We start from the raw sequence: 12,812 nt of genomic DNA on the forward strand, positions 1-12,812 counted from the left end.
TAGGCTGAAAGTGGTCAATTCAGCGGATGGATTGATATTCAATGTATGTTTTTAATAAAAAAGGAAACTGACCCCAACTCTAAACCCGAACCCTGTTATATCTAGCCTACTCATGTAAACCCCCAGTGTCATAAAACAGCTGTGGGAATGGAAATGGACAAGTTCAGGTTATGATCATGACAAATGTGCCTGCTCTGCAATAAACGTTCTCACTGTCGCACCTGGGTTAGCCGCTGACGCCACGTTGGACTGACCAATCAGGCTTTACAGGAGCACGGGAAGATCGAAGGCATCTTAATATGGGCGTGGACTACATTCGTGTGCGAGTTCGGACAGCGAAATGATTGGCTGCGCCAATTCCTACACGGTTTTTGCAGACCCATCCGGCCTACAAGGTTCGGCTGTTTTAATCGGGATATACCGGCACTGTAAAAAATCTGTTTGACCGACAGACAGACAGACAGACAGACAGACAGACAGACAGACAGACAGACAGACAGACAGACAGACAGACAGACAGACGCTCGTAATTGAACAAATCTAGCATATGCCTGGAGAGAGCGCAGCACAGTGCAAAGGATACTAAAACACGGATGAAAAGTAGGAAATAGAAGGCGCGACAGCAATTTGGCCCTAGTAAGAAGGCAAAGGTTTACGTAACCTACGTGTGCCGCGCGCGTTATTACGCACAATCTCTCCCTCCCTCCTTCCCCACTGCCACTCAGTCATTTTCTCTCTCCGCACGCACACACACGCTCCCTCACTTTTCGTGGGAGAAAGTAGGAAGGGGGAAAGAGAAAGGAGAGAGAGTGATTTCAGGTCTCTCTGCTCCCTCCGTGGTGGGTACTCATATCCACTCCGCTGACTCAATGGAGCTTTAGCACTAGGGATATAAAATCAATATTTATTGCCCGTACCCCTTTTACTATTTAAATTTGTACATAGCATATGTAGATATAGGTCACGTATTAAAGAAGCGTTAAGGAGAGGTAAAACACGTCTCCAGAGGCGAGCCCTTTTCTTCTTCTTTTTGCCTCACAGGAGGTCCAGTCGAAACTCTCTTCGACTGACTTTCTGTGAGAGAGGATATCTCATTTGAACATATCCTACTTTATAGTCCAGCGTCAAACAACTAAAAAACTATGGATATTCGAGATTGCCCCTTTCGGAAGAAGCGGAGACCATGGCGCTTGGACTTTTCCTCTTTTGCCTTGGTAACCCTGGTGCAATCGCGCTGTGCCAACTACCCGTGGCTCGGGCAGGTAAGATGGCTTTTATTGTTGTGCGTTCCAGTGAGACTTTGTAGCTAAATATTTGTCTGAAATGCCATGCATATTGTACCACATCTCAGAATTGTCAAGCACTGACTGCCTGTACCGTGCTATTTGCTTTCTAAAAGTGATGCTCTTTGGCATGATTTCTAGCTTAGATTTACAGGTGACCTGTGGTAGTTTAGCCTACTGCTAGCCAACATTACCCCAAAACAGTACATTCTGAACAGGGTTTATAACTCATTTAATGTTATTCTCAAACAATATTTTGAGGCTTTTTTCTTTGTCTTCTTCAATTGGCGGTAGTGAAACGCGCTGCGCTGACAGGTGTCAGTCAGTGCCCTATTGCAGTTAGCCCAACGGCTCAACCGTTTCGGATATTTAGACGCTTTTTGTAGTTGTTGTGAATGTAATGTTTTATTCTAGATTTGACAATAGCTTTAAACGCAAAATGTTTTTCAGGAATTAAGTTAGGTTTTTGAACGTTTTTGACAACCTCATGCGCCCATTGCGCATCGATGCGCTTGTCATTCCAGACGGGGCCATAGGATAGGACGGTGCGTTCAGCAGCCGACATTATACTGAGATAGGCTACTTTGGAGTTGACGACTGATTTATCGTTCTCTTCACTACTGGATGTAGGTATGTGGATATACAGTGGCAACGTCAAAAAGTAACGACTGTGGACATTGTATGGTGACTTGATAAGATATTTATCAGTTCACCCCGCCCCTCCCCATCACCATCGCCTCTCATCACTCTTATTGTTGTGTGAGGATGGTTTTGCATTGTAATACAGTGTATGTACCGTAACAATGGAAGGCTGTTTTGTGTTCCATCCTGTCTTTAGGCCTGCTTGTGATAGCCCATAACGTACGTTGTTTAACATTGGTCACCTCTATTGTTTTTTTTTTTTCGGTTTCTAAAAAATAGTTCCCATTGTTTTTATTAAGTTACTGTATCATGATTGAATCATATTATTGATTTATGTGATCCCTTTTGAACAATAAGCAGTTTAAAGCGAACAACAGCTCATGCTTAACAATACCCTAATCGACAATAGCCGATCAATACTTTTAATTAGGTCTACTAATAATTTAGCTTTTTTAATCAGTTATCGTTATGATTATAATACTTTTAATTATACATGGATAACTATTTATTTTACGATTCAACAGCGTCAATGTTTTTTCGAAGAATTTGGTGTCAAAGAATGTCTTCTAGGCAGGACGGTAATTCCGTGATTGACCACTACATTATAACATGCGCATTTGGATGTTTCCGTCATGTTTAATTAACACAGAGGTACCATTCATTCCCACAACTCTACTAGTTATGCTCTTAGTAAAATGTTACTTCCGTAGAATTGAACTTTTATCAATTATTTATTTATTCATTTGGACATAGGTAACTAATAATAGGCCTACCATTGAACCATTAAAGGTGACACCTTATTATGCTAATATAATAGGCACTCGTATAATTATATTATAGCATAACAATAATATCCTACAGTTTTATATAGCAATTGCATATTGAGCTTTATCCCAAATGTATGTAAAAGAGGTGCAGGTGATGCCTGCATGGGAAACGTCTTGGAAGATATTGCCAATGTAATATATTAATATAGCCAACATTTTCAAAACACATAGCTGTTCTCTTCAGGTGCGACATTGAATGAATGCGACTTTATTCTTCAGTTTTGGTTAATTACGCTCTAATGCCCTAGGCGTTTTAAATGGGAATATATGCTGGTGTGTACGGATGGAGGTTTGTAACATAATGTGTGCACTCTTCTGTTTTCCTTGGCTCGAGTACGAATTTCAGATTGCCGAGCCGATTGCATTTTCCCGTCGTCCGACTGCTGTGTGTATTTTGGAGGAGGAAGTCTGAACATTTTTGATTTTTATGAATAGGTTATTATACGGGAGTGTGCGCTTCTGCGAGAACGAGTCGGGGAGAGAGAAAGCGTATGTGTCTCGGAGTGTATGTTCGCTTTGTACAGTTGTCTTTTTTTATACGTCTGTGAACCCTATGGATTTTTTTAACATTTCGGGTGATGAAGTGCCCCTTTCAAATGAATGTGCACCTCTGTGTCTCTGATACCTTGGACTGTGTTTTTTCTCACGTTATGAACTATATGGATGGAGTGTGCTTGCAGAAATGCATAAGATAATTTACAAGTTCAGAAGTGCTTTCTCTTTATGACAATTACTCAACGAACAGAATATTCGATGGATTGGTACAATCTTCTTTCCATAGTTAGACACACTTGTGCGGAAGTGTCCTTGCGCACGTTTGTAAGACAAGGCCGTATCTAAACATTCATTCCAACTCCTGCTGCTACCCATGCTACTGCGTGATAGCTTCTTGGTTTATGATGTTCACAAATGGCATGTGGATATAAAACAGGTCCCCACCCAGGCAATGAAAACCCAAATTAGAGATGGTCTGTGCTGTGGCTCCCTCCAGAAGGTCTGGCTCTACTGTTTATTCCCTTCCATCTGGGGTATAAAAAAAGTGTGCATATATAGCAGGACAGACACAGAGGGCACAAGGAATGAAAGCAGGGTTTTTGTAAATGAACAAAATATGTGGGCAATATTTTCTTAACATGGATGTTCCTCAACCTAATTTCAAAGCAATCATTCTCAAAGAACGGTCTGTCTCACATATTCCAAACAAAACACCTTCCCTCACTGACACCCTCTTTTCCCTGTGCTCTCGCACTCTTCCTCCCCCTAGCAGTCACAGAGGTAGTGAATAGAGCCACTGTGGGGCCGATTAGTAGGGCCCTGGCTATTTGTTCTCAGCCTATGCCACAGGCATGCTTGTGGGTGTACATACGTCTGAGTATTCATCTATGTGTACTCTGCAACTGGATGCCTGTCTCCTTTATTGTCCTTTTGTCTTGTCGTTTTTCCCCACGTGGGACATATTCTTCACATATTTCTTGTTCTCTCTCTCTCTCTCTCTCTCTCTCTCTCTCTCTCTCTCTCTCTCTCTCTCTCTCTCTCTCTCTCTCTCTCTCTCTCTCTCTCTCGCTCTCTCTTCCCCTCTCCCTCTTTCTCTCCTTGCCTTGGCATATGCTTGTTGCTTTTGTCCAGTTGCATGTTGTCCCTGAGGTTGAGCAGTACCGTAGCCGCGTTTAGCTGCCTCCAACAGGAAGCAGCGGTGGTGGGGATCTCGTCAGACCACCACACTACCTAGGAGAAACTGTTCAGTCACAAGGGCCTAGTGTTAGTGTACCATGAGAGGTGTCCGTCTCCTCCGTTCACTTATCATTGGAGTTGATGAGTGGTTCAGGGTTGGTCAAGAGCCCACAAAGAAAAACCAAAGGGGCATCAAGTCATCCACGATGTGTCATGAACCCACACACCCACCCAGTTGCCCACATCCCACTCCGCACACCCAGACGTAGACTTAGGGCTTGTCCCAGACCGCGGCCATACTGTAGATGTTAAACGTGCACGACCTAAGGCCCTAACTGCATATCAACCATGTAAAGCTGTAAATCCCAAATCTTGCAGTGTCAAAAAAGGGTATACCCCCTTCACGTTGCCGCTCACCATAAATGTCAGACTAACCGCAGTAGCCCATCAGACTAGATCCCATCAGACTAGACCCCGTCAGACTAGACCCCGTCAGACTAGACCCCCGTCAGACTAGACCCCGTCAGACTAGACCCCGTCAGACTAGACCCCATCAGACTAGACCCCGTCAGACTAGACCCCGTCAGACTAGAGGCACTTTCCACGCTCTGCTTTTGAGGAGATGATTTGGGTTTTGCGAGACAGATAGTTAGACATCTTTCCTTCAAGGGTTTTCTGAAAATTGACTTGCCAAAGCGTAATCATACAGTGTCAGTCTAGACCTACTGTTCCTGGTAGACTAATCACTGTCATTCCCCTGGTTCTAGGAAGTGTGTTGGAGTGTCCGGGAACTCAGATGGGTAATTTTGCATGTAGATTTGTATCAATTATTTCAGACTGGCAATATTTTATATATGTTTGAAGGCCTCAGCTGTCCATTAGTGGGACATGCATGAGATGTAACAATAGAAATGACAGATCATGCATTCTGCTATTGTACAGTCTAATCCGTAAGTGTAGTTAGAATTTATGGACCTAGTCATCTAGAATTCTCTTGCTATTTTAGTGTTGTTTTTGATCACGATAAGTGTTTTAGAGACCTATGATTTTCACAATGTATGGTTGCTTTTGTGGACAATTCACCGGGAATCCAGACAGTTTCTGTGTTTAAATGGCTGCTTGTATGGTCTATATCACCCCTGACCCCCTTCATATAACATAGTGGGCCATTTAGAGATGACAAATCATAGCCTGCCATCGTCTCCCACCTCACATGATGTTCGAATTCGAGACAATGTTCACCGATAAACATGTCAAAATGCCAGGTGATTTTACTGAAGGGAATTCCCCAATTCGGATTGGCTGTTTCCAAGGGTCTCCATAAACAATGATGATACCTTATTGTTCTGTAATCTGCATAGTTCCACAGAACTAAAGGCTGACTTTATCACCATTCCTAGTCTCAGTGGTAAATTAGGTTTAAGCTCTTTGGTATACTTTGTTAAAGTCTGGTTTGATTTCACTGTTTTCAATTTTTCTTTTTTTAATCAAGAGAGTCGCACTCTGTGTATAAACTCTCAGTAATTTATTGGGTAGAACACTGGTTACCAGTCAGACTCATGGTTATGGCAGCTGTGTAACATTACAAAGTGACAACAGTTTATGTTGTATATCTATAAAAGGCATTGCGTTTGGACTTACATGTAAAACAGAGTTGTGGATCCCCTGGTTAGGATGTGGGACAAGTTCAGCCATGTGTTTAACATGGAAAGGCACTAAGTTGTTACTCCCTGAGTTGGGATTCTTGCTCGTGCTTCTGTTGGATACTAGGCCTAACTGTCAAGAAGACGTGTGCAGTATCTTACCCTTCCAACTTTGCTTCAGTTCTTTATTTGGCAGCGGCTGTCTTGGGCTTGTATGTTTTAGTAGGCCACCAAGGCCTATCATATTGTGGTCCGGGTATCCTCCCTTAAGGGCTAATCCTGTCCTAGGCCCAACTGAGTCACTGGCTGAACTGAACTGGCAGAACATTCGTCACGGTCCACGTTGGCACTCTGCGGTAGAACTGCCGGTCGGGGGGTAGCGCTACTTTTTGTAGCGTAGGGCAATGGTTAGGTTCCTAGCCTGGTTAAACCAGACTGAACGCTGCGTTCAAAGTAAAACATCAGTGAACGTAGCACTCAAGTCTGTTTTAACCAGGCTATAGCTAGTCCACCTCCTCACTAGCTTCATATTAAACAGAACGAGCTGCGATTCACCACTGTCCACCATGCTGTCCTGCTTGTCTTACCCTACCATTCACCCAGAGTTGCTTGAGGGTACGTTCCCATACGCAGAAGAATGAGGGCTTTCCTATGTAAAGTTTTGTGGCGTTTGACTTGTGATCTTCTTTATAGCACCTATTGTAGTCTTCTACTCTACTGAATGTTTTTTTCACCAGAGGCTGCAGGCCTCAGACAAAAGGAAGTGCATCCGTTACTAGGTTAGACCTAAGCTGTAGTCAGGGGCTTACAACAGATTGTCTGATAATGTGATCTCCTGTCTAGTAACGTCTCTGTCGAATGAAACGTGTTTGGAGACACCCATGACCATATTAGGAGCAGAAATGGAGGTGTGTTAGCTAGGCTGTTTGAGACGCTGATCGTGCCCAACACTGCATGTACATGACAGACGACAGGTGGTTTCTTTAATTGTATGACACGGCAACGTTTCATCAGTGGTTTTGTGGAATGGTTTGACGGCTAGACGGCGTTAGAAGTTTCTCAACTTGCGGTTGATTTCGCCAATCTTCAGTCGTCTCTAACACTTTAACCCCAGGCAACTCTTCCAAAGATTTTACCTCACTTTGAAATCTCTACCGCAGTGACAAGTTGTGCTGTCTTTCATATTAAATCGGAATTGTATATAAATATATGTGTATCATATGTCTCAATAACTCCTTTTTTATAGTGCGGGTGGTTATAATGGATTTTCTGTCTGTGTACATGGATGATTATAAATACATTATAACTATAGAGAATGATACAAATTATAGGCCTAACCTCCAGTCTGAGCTGAACACACATGCCTAACTGTTGTGGTTGGCTGGAGAGAACGATAGAGTGAGAGTTTCAAAGCGAGGAAATCGAGGACCAACTTGGATTTGGTCTGGGTCCTTTTTCGAAGGCAAGAATCATCTTCCGTGTCATCTATGTTTTATATCTCTTTTCTCATCCTATTTTTGTCTCCTTCTCATTCCATCCTGTCTGCAACTCTTTTCTGTTCTCTCTCTTTGTTTTTCTCACTGTCTCTCTCTCTCTAACAATGTCTGTTTGGTGTGGCAGTAAAGGTCAGAGGTCAATCTGTCAGGCTGCGGGTCTGTCTGGTATTTGGAGCCTTTACGAGGAGGCCCCAGAAGAAAGAGTGAAAGGAGCGGGGGTGGAGGCGGGAAACAAGGGGTTACCCACGGGGTGAGGTGAAGAACGCTCCTCAGTCCTGGTTCTCACCCTCCTTGTTTAACGTTGGACAGTGTTACAAAAGTCTAGAGGGTCATCTGGAGTGTGACTGATCTGGTCTGCAGTGGTTTCAAAGGGCTCTGTTCAGCGTGTGTACTGTCATGTCTCCTAGTCTCAACAGTGTCTGTTCCCAGTCTCTGTGTTTGGACAGTTGGTGTTTGGGTCAGTTAGCTGTTTTATGGTCAAAGATGTATTGGCCTGGATGTATGGACTCAGTGTTGAAACTGTGATCAGTTATGAACACTGTTGAATGGTTTTATTGGTGTGTGTGTGCCTTAGTGTGTGTGCTGTACAGTGTGCATTCTGTCAGGAATACAATGAAACAGTAGGCTATATCCATCAGTGTTTTATGCCATCCTATCAAGGCATAGATTGCTTTTCACCCCCAATATATTGTGTGTATTTTAAGGTTAATTATACCTTTGGAAATAATTGAGGGTGAAATAAGACATGCAACTGCAGATAGAAATGCAATGAATAGAGCTAACAGGAGTCCTTATTCTACCTGACAGACAATCACGTCTGTTCTACACAGTACTTTTCTATCTGAGCGTTCTGTCACGTTTCACCCTCCTTTCTGACAGCTGTCAGGAGAGTTCTGTGTCTGACCTAGCCCCATCTAGTGGTCAATTAAGTTAATTACATTAATAAAGCAGCCGCCCAGCTCCTGTTTCAAATCAATCAAATCAAATCATATTTCTTTACCTGCACTTCATTACGTTGCACTATATCTCCCAATTGTCTTACATTTAGAATAGTTTTGATTGGACATAATGCTATATGTGAATAATTTTTATTCTAGGCCTGCATATAAAAGACACCATGAACAATTTCTAACATTCTGGTTTATAATGGATGGAGCATACTACTGTACATGTATGTAGGCTAGTTCAATGACTGTGCGATTGGGCAATGTGATTCCATAATCACTGTAGCTCACGATCCGGTGTATGTGACAATAACACATCGCGTTTTGTTGTACTATTTTGCTGTGAATAAAGCAACGTGAAGGACAACAGAATGATTCTCAATTACAGCACCGGGTGTTAACTCCCTTGACACACCCGGCACTCCCATTTAGTGACGCTGTGTACAGGGTGGTCTCTACACTGTGACCATACGTGAGTGGTTAAAGGGGAGGGCGAGAGAAGAAAGAAAGCAGGCAAATAGAAAGGGGGTTTTCCTGCGTGCCTGCCTTGTCTAACCCCGTCTGGCTCCATATTTCCCGCTCCTTGTCCCGTGTTTTTTTTTTTTTTTTTTTTTTGGGGGGGGTTTGTGTATTTCTGAAGTTATATTTTGGTTCGTTCCCCTCTCCCAAGGCCTATTGACAGGAAGGGCCCATCGAGCAGAGCAGCGGTGAGCGGGCCGAGACAGAGGTGTTCATTGTGTGCGTGATCCTGCGGTGGAGTCTGACACAGGCCGTGCTATCGCGGTTTCTCTCCTCCCCTCTCTCTCGTCCCCTTTCGCTCTCGTCCCCTCTCTCACGGTCGTTCTCATCCTCTCTCTTTCTCCTTCGCTCTCTCCCTCTTTCTACCACCTTCTCTCTCTTTCTCTCCCTCTCTCCCCCACGGCTCCTTATCCCAGTTCCTGTTTTGGAGAGTTAATGGGGCATTACAGTATCACTCTCCCACTCTCTCTGTCTGTAGAGAATTCCCCCTCTGCTACACCGTTGATCCCTCCTTTTCCCTCTCTCTCTCTCTCTCTCAGTTAGTGTGCTGCTAACAGACGGTGGGCCCGATTCTCTGAGTCAATATTAACGCACCATTTGAGAGTTCACCATAAATATTGTCATCTGAGGCCTTCAAACATGTTGCTAGCAGGGTGTGACCTAAACACAATTAGCCTGGATTGGATCATTGTGATGAAAATGATATAATATCATATGGTCCAGTTAATTTTACATCGAGACTCCAATACAGAGTACAGACTGGCTTATGGGAATAAGAGAATCATATCATTACATATGAATGTGCTTTGTTTGGGGGCATTTTTCCATGATCAAAAGATACATTCATATTCCAGGCTAGGATTGCTTTTCTCTTTCGTTTCAAAGTGCTTATTCGTCGAAGTGGCTGGAAATGGCTATAGTGAATGTGGCTTACTGTTTTTATTTAATTTTTTATATAATGGCAACATTAAAAGTCTGTGGTAATTCAGTCATTCCAATACTTCCTGCCTGTAAAACGCTTGACTGGCATCATAAGGATATTAGGACTAGTGTCACTACAGGGTGCGCTACAAATGAAACGTTGCCGCCCACTAACGGTATAGAAGAAATGGACCTATCGTCTCGAACACAGACAGGGCAGCCAAGACCAACTCTTGACTGCAATAATACAACCTTGAGAAAAGTCCCTCCACTAGAAACATAGTGAAGAAAGATGGGGAGTACCGTATCTTGTTTAGGCTGTACACACTGCTCTCTTGTTGGAGTGTCTAGGAACTTAGTCACATTCCGGAACCAACCAAGTGCCCCATTCCGGCTAAATTGGTAACTGGGTGGAGTCTAAACGATTTATCCTGCTAGGTAATAGAGCATGCTGGAAGTAATAAGTGCTTTGTTGAGTACATGAATTCAAGCATGCCTTCTTGCATATCCAACCAATTCTTACTTGGGCAGAATAGACAGGTTCAACGTGGCACATTGAGTGAGGGCCAGTTTCCCAGATTGAGCCTAGTCTTAGCTAAAGAGTATGCTAAATGGAGAATCCCTATTGAAAGTGCTTTTTAGTCCAGATGTAGGCTTAATGTAGACCTGGGAACCTGGCCCTGAGGAGTCAGCCCGTTGGTTTAGGCCTGGGAAACTGGCCCTGAGGAGTCAGCCCATTGGTTCAGCCAAGCAAAGTATGGGTGACAGACAGTCATACCTGGTATGGAGGCAGGATGTGAGATTGGTGGTGATGTCTGCGGTCGGTTTATTCTGATTGCGCAGACTTCCATGACTCAGCACTATCCCATTTATGGTACTTGTTATATTTGCTTGACAGACACTGGTTGAATAGAGGAGCCTGTTCCTCGGGTTAGATAGACGGTGGACTAGACTTGGGGACCTTCTATTGCCGTAAAAACGTTTTGCATGTATTTTTCTTACAGAAATAATCATTGTCTATGATACTTTGACCTCTGGATGAGTGTAGGTGTAGGATATAGGCCTAATATTGAATCTACAAATCTTACTGGAATGGTTGTTGTCTGTGGCGGTGGGTCTCAGACCACAACCTATAAAGAAACATATTATTATATGTAAGGTGATTCTAGTCAATTGGTTTCAATGTCAAAGCTATATCATGATAGAGTCCATTCATGAAGATGTAACAACGGATCACGACCATAACTCCATGCAGTTTTGTCTATTAACCCTTTCTCTCTCTTTCTCCGTCTCTTCTCAGATCCAGTGGATGTGTTGCGGATGCTGCAGCTGCCCTCTCTCCCCGAAGGGGTGCGGAAGGTTCCAGGGTTCTGCACCTCCCGCCGTGCCGGCTCCGCTGACCACGCCTACCGCATCACCAAGAAGGCCCAGATCTCTGCCCCCACCAATCAGCTCTTCTCAGGTACAGTACCTCTATATCCATGTCTAACTAGGGTCCTGTTCGGAAGAAAACGGATTCAAACAGGGAGGGACTACATGGACTTTCCTAATAAGAAATGTTCATTTTTGTTTTCCGTTGCAAAGCGCTTTAAAATGCCTTCCGTTGGGTGCTCTAATGAACATGACCCAGGCCTCAACTGGACTGAAGCCTCAACATACCTCATTTCTCAGGTTGACTTGGAAATATGTGGTCGACATTACCTGTAAATGGGATGGATTGCTGAAATAATGGACACAGACGGGGGCATACAATTTATGCCACGTGCATTCTGTGAATTTATTTTTGTAATGTGTCATGATTGCTATTTTTGTCTCTTTTGGTGGTTCTTATCATTGTTGTTCGGTTTTAGAGTTTATTTTCATCCTACAATTACCATAAGTATGTTAGTTGGGCCATTTCTTTGCAGCTTTAGTGCTAGATTGCTTTTGCGTTAGGCATATAATTATTTCGTGCAAGAGCATGTGAAATGTAAATGCCTTTGGAAGAGCCTAAACAAATGAAGGGCCAACTAACTATCGCCTGAGACCCTGAAGCGCTCTAGGATTGTAAGTAGCACTTATGTGGTTGAAAGATATCCTGAAAAGTCAGAAGCTCATTTTCTTAGTCTGGGTTTTAGATTTTTTTCGACACCCACCTCTTATGTCTGTTCACACTTCAATCCTTCAAACCCTCACCTTTAAGATCCAATAAAATGTGCATCTGTCTACACTTAGACACCCCTAACTCGAATTTGTCATCAGTAGTCTACCCCTCTCCTGTGTCTAATGTCCTTCTTCCCTCAATGCCTCCCTCCCCCCTCTTCTTTCTTTCCTCCATTCCTCTTTCTCCTCTTTTCCTCCCTTCATGCCCCCCCCCCCCCTTCAGGTCATTTCCCGGAGAACTTCTCCATCATGGCCCTGGTCAAGGCCCATGCAGGCCTCCAGGCCTTCCTGTTGTCCATCTACAGTGAGCAGGGTGTCCAGCAGCTGGGTGTGGAGCTGGGACGCTCCCCCGTCTTCCTGTACGAGGACCAGACCGGCAAGCCCGCCCCCGAGGACTACCCCCTCTTCAGTGGCGTCAACCTGGCCGATGGAAAGTCAGTAACAACGCGTCCCGAGGCTCTGTGTGTGTGTGTGTGTGTGTGTGTGTGTGTGTGTGTGTGTGTGTGTGTGTGTGTGTGTGTGTGTGTGTGTGTGTGTGTGTGTGTGTGTGTGTGTGTGTGTGTGTGTGTGTGTGTGTGTGTGTGTGTGTGTGTGTTCTCATCAGTGTAAGTGTATATTCTATACGTGTAGGTGTTTCTCATTTCTCTGCACGGTGTTTTAGCCCAGGAAACAGACAGTGTGTGTGTGTGTGCCTGTGTGCCTGTGTCAGTATTTGCATGTGTAC

At 43.9% G+C, this 12,812-nt stretch overlaps 1 protein-coding gene across 1 annotated transcript in view; it reads left to right on the forward strand.

Moving 5' to 3' along the window:
• The first annotated feature begins 714 nt into the window (after positions 1–714).
• col11a2 (collagen, type XI, alpha 2) overlaps positions 715–12,812 on the forward strand; it is a 47,626-nt gene continuing 35,528 nt past the window's right edge. The window contains exons 1-3 of the mRNA XM_046362209.1: positions 715–1,262; positions 11,247–11,408; positions 12,312–12,522. Of these exons, the coding sequence (XP_046218165.1) occupies positions 1,184–1,262; positions 11,247–11,408; positions 12,312–12,522 (452 nt within the window). The 5' untranslated portion in view covers positions 715–1,183. The remainder of the gene's footprint in view (positions 1,263–11,246; positions 11,409–12,311; positions 12,523–12,812) is intronic.

The sequence above is a fragment of the Oncorhynchus gorbuscha genome, linkage group LG09 (genome assembly GCF_021184085.1).
Source record: "Oncorhynchus gorbuscha isolate QuinsamMale2020 ecotype Even-year linkage group LG09, OgorEven_v1.0, whole genome shotgun sequence".
Classification (NCBI taxonomy): domain Eukaryota; kingdom Metazoa; phylum Chordata; class Actinopteri; order Salmoniformes; family Salmonidae; genus Oncorhynchus; species Oncorhynchus gorbuscha.